At 38.5% G+C, this 17,358-nt stretch overlaps 1 protein-coding gene across 1 annotated transcript in view; it reads right to left on the reverse strand.

The window, feature by feature from the left end:
• The window catches only part of CDH9 (cadherin 9), a 126,612-nt gene that overhangs the window by 30,076 nt on the left and 79,178 nt on the right, over positions 1 to 17,358 (reverse strand). Inside the window, exons 4-5 of the mRNA XM_050939953.1 lie at positions 3,807 to 3,926; positions 2,347 to 2,514 (exon numbers count right to left, since the gene is read on the reverse strand). Coding sequence (XP_050795910.1) covers positions 2,347 to 2,514; positions 3,807 to 3,926 — 288 coding nt within the window. The remainder of the gene's footprint in view (positions 1 to 2,346; positions 2,515 to 3,806; positions 3,927 to 17,358) is intronic.

Here is a 17,358-nt window from a genome sequence, read left to right on the forward strand (position 1 = left end):
GAGATTTGTGGAAAAAATGGGTGATATAGTATGATGGTGAATTGTATTGGTGCTTAGAAAATCAATCCTATAATTAGCGGTGGGCTGCAACCAGTGAGACTGCAATATTCATGTTACTCTCTCACAACAGGCTGAAAACTGTTTAGAAGTTAGACCTTATGACAACCAGCCTTCCAAAGGCTGACCTTTTCCGTTTGTAGGCTTATCTAAACTTTTCATCCTGGCAATTGAGCCAGAAATCCTATAAGCACAAACTTTGTCATGACACTTCAGTTTTTCCCTGATGTGAGAAGTCCAGAAATACCAGGGCAACGCCTTCTTTGGGTGAATTTTATTCTGAAAGCCATCACTGTAATTGAGATAATGTCAGTGACCTGCATATTGTCAGCATATAAGCTAATCAGCTTGGTTTAGGGTATAATTCAGTTCCCGAAGTGTCTATTTTTTCATGAGCACATGGTACAATTCTGTAAGGCTCTTGTCCTTCTTATCATTTATATTGTTCCTGGCTCAGGTCTACTAGTTATGTGGGGGCCACTGTACCTTTTAAAAACCAATCCTTACATACTTAGTCCAAGTCACAGTGGCTTCCCGCTAGAGTCTGTCAGTTTCCCTTCTTTCTAGCCCCTTCAATAAATCAAATTATTCTTCAAGATTTTGGAGTTCATTTCTGTCTCTTTCACATGCAAATTCTTCCTGACCTTTGGGCCTAATTTCCCCGTATCCTATAGCCTCACATAAACGGAGGTAATTGGGTAGAGAAGGAGGCAAGGCAAAGATTTTCAGAATCAGTCTCCTTGGAAATGTGCTGCAGTTCATGACTGTGTGAGGAGGAATAAAAACCTGTAGATTTTCCATTCATGTCTTGCTTTGTAGGAGGAGCAGGAAACCAGCATCCTGGGAAGCAAGGCAAGAAAGGGGAGGACTGGTCATTAGCAAGGTTACAATCACCCCAGTGTGTCCAGCCCAGATAAGGCCTTCCATATCACCTTCTGTGTTTCAGTGAAGTTTAAGCAGTACACTGCATAGGGCCTTGTATGTGGCCTCTTCACTGGTCTGACTTTCATTCTAATTAAGAACCTGATCCAAAGCCCATTCAAGTAAGCATAAAGACTCCTACTGATTTCAATAGACTTTAGACTGGTCCTTTACTAACCTTGCAGACTACCAGCAGGAACAAAGGCTCCAGGATTTTAGATGTCAAAGTTACATTACAGCTATTTACTATTACTTAACCTTTATTTTTAAATTGCAACTCCATGTCCAAGTGTGTAATTCAGTGAAAAGAACTATACCTCATCTTTGGATTCAACACCTCCAGTCTGAAAACATCATGGACCATATGCTATTGTGTGTTGTTGATTTTTTTATCAGAACCTGTTAAAATCAAATGGGAGTGTTCTGTTTAGAAAGAAGTGGCCTGAGCTTGCTCTGTGAAGCTGGTCATTAGGTAAGCAAACTCACAAGATAATAATCCATTCTGGATTGGGTGACTAGTTATTTTGCTTGTATTCATCACCATGGTATCTGAGTGCCTTACAAGTTTCCATAAATCCAGAAAGGTGGTCTCTAAATTAGTCTTGATGTTTGTTCAGTCTTTGGTATGTCTGATGAGAGGGCAAGCAAGGATCCCAATCAGAGCCAAAGGCAATAGTAATTGAATAATGTGGATATTTTCCTAGCAGATACCGAACTGAAACTGTGAATTCTTTTCATATAGCTTACCAAGCAGTCATCAAGTGCTGCTTTTAACAACTTTTGATTGCTAATCAGTTTGGGATCAGATTTAAACAAGTAGTCTAGGATTAAAGAGACATCACATTGCACATCCCCTGCACCATCCCACTTTTCCTTGGTTGCCAGTTTTGCAGCCTAAAGGGTTTTCTTTCAAAAATATAATCATGTAAAATATGGGCCGGATTATCAAAATTACTCAACGCATGCAAGTAGGGCCAGATTTTTGAAACACCCATTATGAGGATTGGCAAACCAGGCCACTTATTTAGATGCCCAAGTGGATTTGATACTGAGCTATTCTGAAAAGCTGACCTTGTATTTTACAATACATTTGCTGTAACTATACATTGTTTCAAGTATAACATTGCAATTACTATGGGTTATTGGCTCCTGTTGAACTTATTTTAAGGGTTTGGGAAGTAAGTTTATTCTGCTAAGGAAGTTTATATTTTTTTTAAAGTAGACTCCCATGTGCTTTGACAAAGCTGCAGCATAAGCAGACACAGCAGTGCAGCTGTAGATGTGAAAAAAAAGTATCCCAGATGGTGATGGTAAAACAATTTTAAAGAAGTGTTTTGAAACACAGAAGAACTATTAAAGGCTTCATACTCTGGGGGAATCGAGGTGGATTGTCGTTGACATCAGTCAGTGTGATGTTCACCGTAGTGGTCCCTGATAATCCTCCCATCTGGCCTCCCATGTCCTTGGCCTGGATGACCACTTGGTACTGCTCCCTATTTTCTCTGCTCATGTCTGGTAAAGCAGTTTTGATTATTCCTTGGATAAGAAGGGGAGAAAGAATAAGAGAGGAGAAAAAAAACACTTTAATCTCTGAGTTTTAAAATGGATTTATGTAAAATATGTTGTACAGATGTTAATCCCAGGCAAACAAATAAAATTGAAGGTGTATTCAAATAAGGTTTTTAATCCATGACTGATTTAATGTGATTGCAAGAAAAGAGAGAAATATAGTAGTGGATGATTCAGTGTTTGGACTGTGCTAAATCCGTATAATTATCCTTTTGATGACAAAAAAATGTTAGGTTTGTTACATTAATGAAAGCTATTCAGCTAGTTTCCCTGGCTATTATTTTGATAAGGTTATTCGCTCCAACCCTGGAATAGTCTCTGCATTATACCACTTTTTCATTAACAGGGCAGAATTCTGTATTATCCTGGATTCACTGTTTCAAACTTCCATAGATTCACAGGTTTTAACTTCAGAAGGGACCACTGAGATCAACTAGTTTGACCTCCTGCATAACACAGGTCACTGGGTTTCTATAAATTAATTCCCATTTTAGGTCCACTAGCTGTGGCAGAACTAGAACGTAACTTCTAGAATCTTCTAGTTAAAATTTTTTTGAGGAAGAACCCACCACAACTCTTGATAAATTGTTCTGTTAGTAAATTACCTTCATTATTATTTTTTGTGCCATGTTTCCAGTCTGAATTTGTTTAGCTTCAACTTCCAGCCACTGGATCCTATTATACCTTTGTCTGATAGATTGACGAGCCCTGTATTATCAGATTTCTGAACCCAAGTAGATTAGTATAGACTGTGATCAAGTCACCCCTTAAGCTTCTCTCTGTTAAGCTAAATACATTGAGCTCCTTGAGTCTTTCACTATAAGTTACGTTTCCCAATCTTGTAGTCGTTTGCAGGGCTCTTCTCTAAACCCTCTCCAATGTATCAACATGGACTCCAGAAATGGACATAGTATTCCAGTAGTGGTCTCACCCGTGCCAAAAACAGGTATAAAATAACCTCTATATTCCTACTACTTTAAGAAAATAAAACTTACATTTTATGGTGCTGCAGGTTCACTGCCTTAATAATATGGGGCCATATCACACCATCAGTTTTCAAGCAGAAATCAAGGGGGTCTTCTGCTTAAAACCAGATAGATAGTCCATGTTCATTCTGAGTTTTGGAATATATTAAACAGTACTTGAACAATTTAATTAGTATTTTTATAAAACTGGGTATAAATACTTGAGTGAGAAGGATCTTGATCTCTGTGTGTATTTCTGTAATTATGACAAGTAAGACAAGAAGGGTTGCTGACCTGTCTCTGGGTCCACTGAGAAATATGGTTGTCCCTGGAGGATGCTATACACTACTTTGGCACTGTTTCCATAGTTGGCATCATCAGCATCTGTAGCTGTCACTTGGATAACAGAAGTTCCTGAATAGGAGCAAAACAAAGAATCTGTCATTTGAAAAGAGATAATTTAGATCATAAGACTGATGTATACATTTTTTTCCTATTTATAAAATATATTTAATGACTAGATGCATAGAACAGTCAAAACCTGCACAGAATACATCAGACTAATCCAGTGTTAACTGTTGCCAGCAAAATAATTCCTTTGCCATGCTAAATTAAAATAAAATTTTAAACAACACATTTTACTCAGAATTAAAACAAAACAAAATAAGCCTCCCTTAAGCCCATCCTTCAGAAAAAGCCTGGGTTAACAGATAGGCTTTGATGCATGATCTGAAAGACCAACACATCATGAGTTTATTGATCAAGGGGGCAGCAAATCCACAATCTGAGGATTGTCCTCTGAAAACTCTTTGCTCTCAACTAGGGGCGGCTCCAGGTACCAGCACTCTAAGCACGTGCTTGGGGTGGCAAGCCACAGGGGCGCTCTGCTGGTTGCCGCAAGGGCGGCAGGCAGGTTGCCTTCGGTGGCATGTCTGCGGAGGATCCGCTGGTCCTGCGGCTTTGGCGGACCTCCCACCAGCATGTTTCCGAATCCGCGGGACCTGGGACCTCCCGCAGGCAAGCTGCCGAAGGCAGCCTGCCTGCCGTGCTTGGGGCGGCAAAATACCTAGAGCCACTCCTGCTCTCAACTCTCAAATGGAACATCTCAGCTGATCTCAAGTGATGGCCACAATGATGAGGTGGTCTCTGAGATACAGAGGACCCATGCCATAAATAGCTTTATACAACCAATACATTGAACTGGACACAGATTAAGATTTAAAAGCCTGTGAAACCCAGGTATAAAGTGGCTTCTGTGCAAAGCACTGCTAAGTACTATAAAAGGAACATAATGTTTGTCACTAACTGTTGTTTCTGAGCAGATCAGTAATCCTTTTGGGTGTTGAGGGGGGGAAGGCTGTGGGGGTGAGAAGGGTGGTGGTGGTAACAAATGCATGGATAAATTCAGTGAGTCAAAAATCATTAAGTAAATCATTAACTCTTTGCCAACTGCAGATGGAGAAAAACACCCTTTTGGACACATCTTCTTTTTGGATATCTTGTATGGTCTCCAGATCCTCAATAAGAAAAGGTGTGGGCACACTCCATCCATAAAAGGGGAGATATCACCTCTCTCATTTCCTTTAGTTGTTTTTCCCCATCTTCTGTCTCATCTAGATTGAGCTTTAGTCTTGACTAGACACTGGGAAAACGATCACCCACATTATCTGGGATTGATGGAACAGAGGTGTTTTGTAATTCTTTTCAGGGCTTCACATATACATTAAATAAAGGAAATGACAGAGCAGAACCCTATGGTACCCCCATATGGGAAGGTAAGCAGGACAGATACTATTACTGGGTCTTGTAAGGTGCAACTCTGTTTACCATTTGTGATTTGGCAACATAACCTACTGGTTAGGGCATTGTGGGTGACATGGTAGAAGACGGGATATTTCTTCCTCTGCAACAAAACCAAGTAGTAAAATTATAAAAATACTTTATGTCACAATCAGTGAAATTCTGAGGAGAATTTCTGCCCCACGCTCTTTAGATTTCTCTTTACCTGCTAAATCTGTCAAAGGTCATCTGTAAACCAAGGTGAGCTGTAAGAATAACGCAGAGGTAGGGGGCATTTAAGGATAACTGTATCAGTAAAGGAGAGAAGATAATGATAGCATCCATACAGTCTGTGGATAAAGTAATCCACAAGGTGAATAATAGTCTTTTGCAGACATATGTAGAATGTAACTGGTCTCATCAGATGCTGAATTAAACAATTAAAATAAGGCCTATGCCACCACAGCAGCTAATATGACCCTTTGTTGAAGGAAGTTTGGTGCTTTACCCCTACCCACCTCCTCCTGCCCCAGTTACAAGGTAAGATCCAGATGTCAGTTCAGGCTGTGTGGATAGAACGCATTCCCAGCTATCAACTGATTTGCATCCCTCTATGCTTTCTACTGTGGCATCTAGGAGTTAAATAAGAACTGTAGAAAAGAAAAACCTTATTCAGAAGGATGAATAACTCTCTGATGTACTTTGTGTTAAATTGTAGTCAGAAACTTTAAACATATATTTACCTTGTTCATCAAATTTGGGTATTGAGGAATCTTTGGTGAAAAGGTAAACCTTGGAGTATAGCTTGAAGATGATTTCCTTAGGGAAGGTGACCCAGAGGTGAGGTCCGGCTTGTGTTGAGAAACCTCGACCTTATATCTCTTTTGAGTTTATTTTTGCTCTCTTGGTCATTGGGACAGTCACAACCAGATGGGGAATTTGTGGAAGGAATTGTAACCTTATTCTGCTCAGAGCTTTGTAGACCAGTATCAGAACCTTGACTCGGATCTGACACAGAATGGGGTTCTAGTTCAGTTTGTGGAATACTGGTGAAATATGCTTTCTTCGACTTGTACATTGAGCAGCGGCCAGTTTGCACAATGGTATCAGCTGCTGCTTCCTTGAGAACTAATTGTCTACTTAGGAAAAGTGAATTACAATATCCCAGACTGGAGGGCTGAGTGGCCTCTACAGCAGCCAGAAAGCAAACAAATAAAATAAAAACCCTAAAACAGAATAAAACCTTTCTTGTGAAAAATTTTGTATCTTTGATATTTTGACCCATTTTGGGACATTTCTTTTATTGAAAAGTGCACATTATGTGGCAAAAAGGGATTCTCCTTTTTTGGGTCAGCTCTAATCAGGAACCTACATGCAAAACATAAATAACCAGTGCACAATACAACCCTGCCTCCTGTCACAAAAGCAATCCACTTTCCCCTGCAAAACCTATAATCCATTCTAATAGCATAAATCTCCCACCACTACTATGAAGGCAGTATTGTGTATATATACATATATTTTGTAAATGTAAGGATGATATAATTCTTGTCCTTTCTAGCATATGCTAGGTGTTTTCACTTTTCTTTTTTTCTCCTCAAAGCTTTCTTTTGTATTGTGAAATGAAATGCTATTTTCAATTGCATTACTAGGACTCGTACTGAAGGACCATAAGGCAATCTTATCACATAGACAGATGTAATATGACTTAGCTGCTGTATATTTAATCTGTCTGAAATACTGTGTGGAGTAAATGCTCTTGCCACTAAATATAATTAATTTACAATGGTAAAATAATGGTATAATGTCTAACTGAGAAAGAATGGCTAAAACTGAATAACACTCCTAAGCCTTGCCTTCCTGCTGTTCAGTACTTTGCTACAATAACTTTAGTTTTCGTTTGGTGTTAATTATGCATCTGATGCCCTGCTGGAGAATTTAAAAAACATTATGGAGGGAACAAAGAGCTAGAAAAAACAGAGTGATGTAGTTTGAATCGGTGTGCGTACATTTCCATGTGTGTTTATCCTTTCTGGAGACTGGCTCCTCATCCCTTGTCCTCCCAGTAGGTACAGCCTGGGAAGCACTTCTAGCATAGCCTGTACCATACCAATGATGAGACAATCAGAGAAGGAAAGTAGTCAAATTAAAGCATCACATTTGGGCCTTTTTTCAGTAACTAAAGAGAGACAATATAAAATCATGATGGGTCTTCCATAAAAAAAATAACTATAACTATATGAGTATTTTTTCATTTTTGTTCAATGTGCTGTAAATATTTACAAGCAGATGAGATGCAGTTCTAAGTTACACTAGCTGCCAATGGTCCCAAAAGACTGAAATAGCAACTGGCAATCAGCACAATGATGGGTTTCTTGCATATGTCATCTTTACTCTGGCTGTACCCTCTGTGCAGGCAGCAGTGAGGTGTGTGTGGTGGAGCCTATAGGGATACTCATGGTCTGTTGCCAAAATCTGCCATCAGTGGGGCATGAAATCAGGGGTGGCTCTGTGTATTTTGTCGCCTCAAGCATGGCGTCAGGCGGCTTTTGGTGGCACGCCTGCGGGAGGTCCGCTGGTAACGCAGTTTGGGCAGTATGCCTGCAGGAGGTCCACCGGTCCTGTGCCTTTGGCATACCCACTGCTGAATTGCCATTGAAACCGCAGGACCAGCGGACCTCCTGCAGATGCGCCTCTGAAGGCAGTCGGACTGCTGCCTCACGGCAACCGACAGTCCCCCTCTCCCACCCCACGGCCCCAGGCACGCGCTTGTTGCTCTGGTGCCTGGAGCCTCCCCGGTCCAGTTTGTTTGACTAACAAAGACAAGATGGAAGCTTTTTGGTGACCCATAGTTCCTTCACTTACATCAACAAAAAGGGTCACTGTTGAGAGAAATAGGATGCAGAAAACCCTTTCCATCCCAGGGCTTGGATGCTTAGTCCTTGAGAAGGAAAGTAGCATAGTCCAGGCTGGGGCTGTGCCCTAGATGGGAACTGCATTCTACTCCTGATTCTATCACAGACCTGTTGTATGACCTTGGGAAAGACAGTTTTCTTCTCTATGCCTGTTGCTTCTCTTATCCTTTGTCTTATTGCTCTGTTTAGACTGTGAAGACTGAAAGATTGTCGACTCCTTCTATGTGTTGGAAAAGCAGCTAGTACAATAGGGCCTCACTCTTCATTGTAGCCTCTAGATTCTACTCTCATAAGAATAAATAGTGATCTCTGCAGTGCCCCAAGCCTTTAGCAACCCAGGATATGACACATTGTAATCAGAAATCAGCCCTGAATCTCTAACATGGCAGTGCAAATATCGTGCACTATTATTAGGACACCAGACTGGCCTTACATTTGTTTGATGTGAGGACATTTTAGTCAGCTGAGAAAACTCATGTTTGTGTGTTGATAAAGCCTGGTTCTGTAAACATTTATATAACTGTGGCAAATAGTCATTTTCTATGTGACTGCTGTAAATAAAGATGTTATTGGGAACTAAAATTTACATTAATTTAATGCGTGATTCATGAAAGCATTTTGCTGCTGTAGTAGCTAGATACTGTGGACTTTGTCTGTGGAAAAGATAATAAAGAGCTGTAATTTGAAAGAGAAATCCAAAGTCTGAAGCAAAAGGCGATGCAGCAAATTCCATGGTTATCCTGGTCATCTGCATTGTGAAATTATACCAGCGACACTAAGGTGTGTTTTTTCAAAAGAACAAAATAGTTAGCTACTATTGAGCCTAGATGATTGGAATAGAATTTTAAGTAAGCAATCACTCTAAGAACTCACTCTACTATTAGATTTAGACATTTTATCATCAAAAGTCTTTACAAACTTTGGCTTCAGTCCTGCTAAAGGTCCACATATATTATCTCCCACTGAGAGATGGGGGTACTCAGTGCAAAAGCAAATCAAGCCACCTATTGATTGTGGGACAGGCAATCCTGCCATAAAACTGCTGAATGGGCTTGAACACGTTATTTCATCTCTGTTTCCCATCCCATCATTCATCTGTCTTGTTTATTTAGGCTATAAACTCTTTGAGGCAAAGATCTCTCTCCCTTTGTGCTTCTACAGTGTCTAGCACAATAGGGGCCCAGTATTGGTTGTGGCCTCTAGGCACTACCATATTATAAATAATGAAAATCTTGTTTAGGTACTAACATTTGAAAATGTGGGTCTGACACACTTACCGAAGGGCACATAAAAAGCAACAGAGTCCTGTGGCACCTTATAGACTAACAGAAGTATTGGAGCATGAGCTTTCGTGGGTGAATACCCACAAAGAGCACATAGTGAATCAGTGTCAGAATCAAGAGCTGGATAACATTTTTCAAAAGTGCCTAAATGTAATTTTTAACAGTTACTTTTAAACTCAGGAGTCTAATGCTACGTGTACACTATGAAGCAGTAATGTGATGCCCAGCTCATGTACACATACTCGCACTAGCTGTCATTGAGTTAATGTAAGGGTATGTACGAGAGCTGGGAATCACACCACAACTCATACTGTAGACATAGTCTAAAAGTATGTCTAAACTAGAGCTGGAAGTGTAATTTCCAGCTGGGATAGACATATCAGTGCTAGCTCCAATCAAGCTAGCATGCTAAAAATTGCAGCATAGCCATGGCTGCATGGGCAGCAGGAACAGAATAGCTGCCCTGAATACATACCTAGAGTTTCAAATGAGCTACACTGCTATTTTTAGTACATTTGCTTGGTTAAAGCTAGCACTGGTCTATCTACCCAAGTTGGAAATTACACTTACAGCTCCTGTGTAGACATACAGTAAGTCTCATTGTACGTCTGTGAGACTTTTACTCTTAGTGCCTTAGTCACTTTGAAAATAAGACTTAGTCCCTTAAATCATTTAGGCTCTTTTGAAAATGTCATCCATGTGCCCAGGAGTTCCTGGTTTCCCAGTCCTGTGCTTGAACTATAAAGACTCTTCCTGTGCTGAACTGCCCTTACCCAATCTGCTATATTAAAGAGATTTGGATTATTATATGGGTGTTATGAGGCAATGAACCTTCTGATTTGCTTCTCCAGTACATTGCACTATTTGTCATGCACTATTTAACATTTGCCGTGGGGCTGAGTGAAGTAGTTATGATTGGGACAGCCTTGTAACAGGAAGGTCTTGAAAATCTGTGAATTACTGGCAACCTTGATATTATATACACTGCATTTGCATGCATCCGTGAACGCTTCAAGTTGGCAGATATTTTGACAAAACAAATTATATGTGGGTGGCAGGTATTTTAAATGTTTTAACACACGCACAACTATTGTACAATGTGCAACATTCTTATTCTCAAAGGGCTTGATCACACTTGTTCTTAATCTCAAAGCACCTTTTATATATATAGATAGGAGGTTAATAGAGACAGCTAGCTGAAAATTGATTTGAGAAATATTTTGATATGAGGTCACATAGTAAACTAAATATGCTCTTGGAGATTGCCATGGTTGTGAAAAAAGCCACTACTATTTTTGGATTCAGAGACAGGGTGAGCACATGAAAGCCAGCAATGTCACATTCAGAGCTGTATGGGAACAGGAATTTCCATTTTGAAGGATTTCCACAATTTTGAAATTTGTGTTAATTCTGAATTGGAACAAATCAAAGAATTTTGAAATTTTCTGCAAAATTAATTTTTTTGTGTTTGTTTTGGGTCAATTGAAATATTTAGTTTTGAGAAAATCAAAATGTTTTGTTAGGTTTTTGACTTTTTTATTTTCAGTTATAATGTATAATATAATATAAATAATCTAATCTAAAATAAACTTTGAAACAAAAAGTTATTTCAATACATAAATTCAAATGTTTTGTTGCAATAAGTTCTGATAACCTCTAACCAGAAACAGAATAGAACATTTAGACCATATCAGAACTGTTTGTTTAGATTGTTTTAAATGACGTTTCATCAAAATCAACATGTTCTCACAGAATGTTTTGATTTTAATTAATCAGCATTTTCTGACAGAGAAAAAATTTCCCATTGACATTTTTTCCATCAGCTCTAGCAATAATGCTGCTCTAGATAGGCTTGATGCAACCTCAGTTGGAATTTTGGTCATGTAGTGCTATTATAAAATATGAGCCATTTAGGTCTCATGTCATAAGAACAGTATAGAAAAGCTAAAGACAATAAAATTTCTGCCAACAAAGCAGATACAAGGATGAAATTACAGACACTAATTATTTAGGATCAGATTCATTCCTGATGTGACTATATAAATATCAGTGGAGTTGGGATTGGGAATTTGACGCATGATCTCAAAAAGAGAAAACTCAAGGGAGAACATGATTATAGAGTGTATACAATATAAATAAAAGAATAGAATTTATTCAGAGCTATAAGAGACGGGAACATTAAGCTGTGCAAACAAGTGGTTCTTGGGCTAAATCCTGAGATATTTTGAATAAAGATTGCATTTTTTGGATTGTGGGCCTTTCCTAATAATAATAATAATAATAAATAATAATAAATAATTAATAATTAATAATTAATAATTAATATTTTGTGTTGATCTCAAAACTGAGGGGGTGAATGCATTTCAGGTTCAATGAAATGTTGTGTTTGACCCAAACCAAAATGTTCCATTTTTATTTTGAAGACAGATTTGCAGTAAATTTTGGAAAGAAAAGTCACTTTGAGTCAGAAAATCAAATGTTTCATTTTGAAAATGTCAAAACAAAACATTTCAGTTTTTTTGGGGAAGGACATTTTTTGATTGTAAAATTCAGCAAAAGTGACTCAGATGAATCAAATCTGCTTTTTGGAGGGAAAATATTTTGGGCAAAAAGTTTTACTCAGATTCAATACTGAGCACTTGAATTTCCTACAGATTTTATGGGGAGTTTCAGATGCCCAGCATCTCTGTGTTTGACCTGTTAAGTGTGAAAGATACAGGCCCCTTGAATGAACTGCCAAAAGAAATGGTGGAAGCACTCTAACTGCAGATGCTCAGGAATAGGATAGATAAAACATTATTGAGAATAATATAGCAAGTACTCCTTCAGATAAGCTGTGGGGGGTCAGACCAGATGATCCAAGTGAGCCTTTTTTTACCTTTCTGTCTCTGATTCTAGGAAGACAGTGCACCTTACTATAGACAAGGGGGAAATTTCACTGTTTTATGAAACGCATGCTGAATCACCATCACTAACAGACCATAGAAGCATACTTGTGCAATAATTATTTTGCTGCGTTCCTACAGTCTATTTACTAAATTTACTCCTATATTGGTTTTGTCTCTGCACGCTTCATTGTGGAAAACTATTATATTAAATAAAATTAAACAGTGTGCTAAACTAAAACTGTTTTAAAAATGAAAACAGGCTAATCTAGCAACAGAAAACCCAGCAATGTAAAGACTTTCAGATTTTCCCCTTACTTTCAAAGCCATTTTAATGTCTGCATTAGGAAAAAGAGCAAGATGGACTACGGGGAGAGATTTTCCTTTCCAATGCTTACTACAGTTAGGTCAGCATGGTTTTGTTGCAGCAGACCTGCTGCCAGATTCTGACACCATCACTAAAACCACATAGCACCTTACTCTCTGAGTAGCAATCAATGAGACTGCTATTGAAAAAAAACATTCTACTCAACTTAAGTGAGGATGTCAGAATCTTGGCTCTTTGTTTCTATACTGTGATTAGTCTATTTGATGTGTCCTTTATCATCACTGAACACCGAACATTGTGTTCAAAGCATCTTTGTCTATGCCGGGTTGTGTGTGATGCTTCATTATGTTAATTTATATTGTATTCAAATAAGCTATAGCATATTGTTTTGCACTGCACTAAAAAACGGATCTTATTTGCACACTTTGGAAATATTCTAATTGTAGGCGAAGTCTGGTGGAAGGAGATTGCGTTTGTATTCTGCTTACAAAACAGACCCATTTGATATGCTTCATTTTAACATGCTGTTAGACAATAGGCCTGACATTTTCAAACTTGGATACCTAAAGTTAGCCACTGAAATTCATACTCAGGCACCCAAAATAAGTGGCATTATTTTTCAAAATGGCTGAGCAACTTTAGTTTCCATTTGACTCCAGTGGAAGTTTTGCCTAAGTAAGGATTGCAAGATTTGCCCCAGGCTTTGAAGGATGGAGAATAAAATGTGAACTATAATTAATGAATATATACACGTGTGTGTGTGCATGTGTGTATACCTAATATAAATGTGTTTTTATCTTTTTTTGGAATTAGTTTTTGTATTCAAATATATTTAAAATTGGACTAATCAGTTCCAGTTTGTGCCAGAAACCTTCTACCAACTGCTGCTGAACCAAAATGCAGGGAGCCCCATGCAGAAAGGAATGTTTCCAAAGTAAACTTTGAAGCAGGTTAGAATTAAGTTTCATAAAGTGTTTTTCTGTCCTCTAGGGCTAAATTATGAATTTATGTGGTGTAGAGTAGTAGGAAAGGGGAAGACTCTGCTCCAGTGAGGGAGACATTTTGTTATTGGTGTAATATTTCCAAGCGCCCCTAGACAGCATGGTGTCTTTCTATCCTGTTGTAGTTCTTGAATGGTCCTGTTGTTGCTGTTCGATGGGGTATGACTCACATATGCCTCTCTCAGACATGAGTGATTAGCACTGCAGGCAGTGGTAACTGATCCCAACAATTGCAATCTCCAGCATCTGCAACCCAGTAATGGCTGTTCCCTGCATGGTTACATTGCATTGGGGGTAAGTAAATTGCTCCTTACACTCTCACCCCTCTGGCATATATCTTCCCTTGAACAAGCTTCACTGGAGCCATTATTTGAAACACCTTGTGAAACAACAGGTTAACTAGTTGAAGTGCAATTATTATATAAGGAAAACCATATTTGTTATGGTGCTGATAACAGGTCACAGTCTTGGACCTTAAAACGTGTCTATAGTGCAAGAGAAAGTATTGGCGAGAACAATGAATCTGTCCCTTACTATTTTCAGAGTACCTATGGGATTTTTACCTCTGTATCAATCAGAAAGGGAGAGAAGGAACCTTGATTTAACATCTTATCCAAAGGATGGCATTGCTAACAGTACAGAATGTATCCCCTAGTATCCCACTGCAGTGTCAGCATTAGGTGTGAGTGAAAAGTGCTGATGTGTGGACTTCAAGCGGATCATACTTTTGTCCAGAAGTTAGAGTTCTATGTTTAACAAATACTCAAGTAAAAGGGAGGAAAATTGATACATCAAACAATTTCTGAGTATAAGTGTGATAAAAGCACTTTTAACATGAATGTAAAGATCTGAGCTAGTCAGCTACAGAAACACTTTCTCTTTTATATGCAGAAATAATTGGAAATAAAATGGATCCAATAAGATAGCCACACAAATAGTATTACAATATATTATGTGGGGGAGAAAAAGAGAGAAACCACACATTTGTCATCAGTCATGGTTGGAAATTTGTACACTTGCTAGGATTGAATCTATCTTAGTATGTGAGGACCTCACAGTCTGCAATGTATTAATCCTCACAACACTGCTGTGAATTAGGGAAGTTCTATCAGAAGCTGAGGCACAGAGAGGGTAAGTGACTTGCCCAAGTTTACAGAGGGCATCTGTAGCAAAGCAGGGACTTGAACTCTAGTCTCCCAAATTCTAAGCTAGTTCCCTGACCTTTGGAACAGATTACAAATGCCATTTAAATGTACTGGAAAGGAAGGTTACAAAGTTATATATTTTTCTCACATCCTTCTGGTTCCGTGGAATAAGTTATTAGAGGAAAATTTTCATCATGGCACAAGGTGATATAACTAAGTGCCTCTCACTAATATCAGCTGGGATGTGCTGATGAGCTTCTAACTCCCTGGGCACGTCTTTGAAATCTGCCCTGTTTATGGGAATGACACCTGGTTATTAGTTACCATACTTCAAGTCCTGTGTCCCCTCACCTGCTAAGCTGTTAGCTGTTAGCTAAGCCTACAGGTGGCTAAGAGATTCTGTGTTTCAGGTCTGAATGACTTGGATTAGTTAGAACCTGTGATTTGAATCTCAGGAGTGTTGGCTTGGCCCTTTATCTCTCTGAGGGATATAGAATGGGCACTATGTGCACTGTGTTCTTTCAAATAAGACATTATAAAAACTAAGGTTCTGTACTTGTGTGCACATTAAAGTTCCCACATTATTTTGGGGAGATGAGGGCTTACTCCAATATTACTAGCCAAGTTCCATCCCCCCTCCTCTGCTGCACTAGTTTTCCATATGGTTGCTGTCTTTCTACATCAGAGATGCTTAGAATCCAATGGTGAGTGAAATGATTCATGTTTATATAAAATTAGTAAAGTTCTACAAGAAGAAAGGTGCCACAGGAATGAAATATATTATTTTAATATTATATATGTGTTATATGTTGGTGTGTGTGTGTGTATATATATATATATATATTTGTAAGAAGTAGAGCTATGCAATAATATTCATACCCCCAAAGAAACTGGTAAAATTATTTCTAGTACTCTGGTACCAGAGAGAAAAAAAAATACCTGAGTCATTTTTGGTCAATTTCACCCTTAAGGAAAATCAGTTTTCAGACAGAAAATAGGCAATTGTCATTTTTTTTCACTTTCTAAAGCTCCTATCTGTATGTCTATCAAGTAGAGGTCAGATTTGAACATACTGTAACTTCTTCTGCCTCTCGGTCTCAATCCAAATCTTACACAGAGATCTTTACTAAAATGAAGGATCGCTGGCAGGAGAGGGAATGTCTCTTGCACAATGCTGGTAAATGTTAATCAGAGAAAATAGCAAATATATTAAATAAATATCAAAGATGTACATAAAAATAAAAGAAAATAGATAGAAATTAATCACTTTCAGCTAAATGCTCCAGTTTCCTTTTGGGAATGTAATTACTAGTTTTAGGGATAAGTACAAGAAAGGAGTGAAGAAGCATTTATTGTTTAAGGGCTTGTCTTCACCACGGGGAGATTAACGCTGCTGCAATAGATGCAGCAGATATCGATTTAGTGGGTCTACTTAAGACCAGTAAATCAACAGTAAAGCGCTCTCTGGTCAACCCTCGTACTCCAACTCTCTGACAAGAGTAAAGGAAGTCAACCAGAGAGCGTCTCCTGTTAATGGAGCGCAGTGAAGACACTGGGGTAAGTCAATCTAAGCTATGTTGAGTCCAGCTACATTATTCACATAGTCGGAGTAGCGTAATTTAGGTCAATTTACTAATGTAGTGAAGAGAAGCCCTAAGTCTCTACCCCCAAAACCTGCAAAAGTTCCTGTATGTGAAAAATGCATAGTCAGTGCTCGACCAATTTGAGCTTCTCTGACTTCCCAAGCTATCTATATATGTCCAGACAGTTATGTGATTTGTCTGTGAATGTGTTTTGTAATTTGAGAGCCATGACCTCAGGCCCTTCCATGTGTCAATAGTTCCTTGGGATTCGATAATTTGGGAATTGTAAATCTACCTTCTTGTGGATTTACCCATGTGTTGCATGATCTGTCTCCTAATGTCCCCAAATTCTCCATTTTGATATCACTTAGTGTGTCTAATTATTGTAGCTCAAAAGCCCTTTTGGTGTTTCAGTAGGAAAAAAAGATAGGCATAAGTGTACATAAAATCTGTACAAAGAATTATGACCTTGCCCGTACAATCAAATCCATGCAGAAGGATCTTTGCGCCTGCACAAAATCCCACTAAATTTAATGGAAAAGAGTCTGTCTGCACAGAACCTACAGGATCAAAGCCCAAGGCTATAAACTCCTTATGGCAGAGACATGTCATTTTGTCAGTAAAGTGCTATTCACATTGCATATGTCACTGTATAAATTATTTAAAATAATTATAATTCAGGAAGAAATAAGCATAATTTGAGAATATAAATGGGACTAAAGAAGTGAATAACAAGGCCTCAGTGGATTTTTCCCAGTAAAGTGAAAAAAAAAACCCATAACCTGAAAAGTGGAGATTTCCCCAACTAAAAACATTCTTCATCAAATTTAGTACATAATATTAGCAATGAGTCCCATATAAATTACTGATGAACATGAAGTATTAGGTTATTGTGTAGAAAGAGTTACTCCTACAACTGTATCAATA

The sequence above is a fragment of the Gopherus flavomarginatus genome, chromosome 2, assembly GCF_025201925.1.
Source record: "Gopherus flavomarginatus isolate rGopFla2 chromosome 2, rGopFla2.mat.asm, whole genome shotgun sequence".
NCBI lineage: Eukaryota > Metazoa > Chordata > Testudines > Testudinidae > Gopherus > Gopherus flavomarginatus.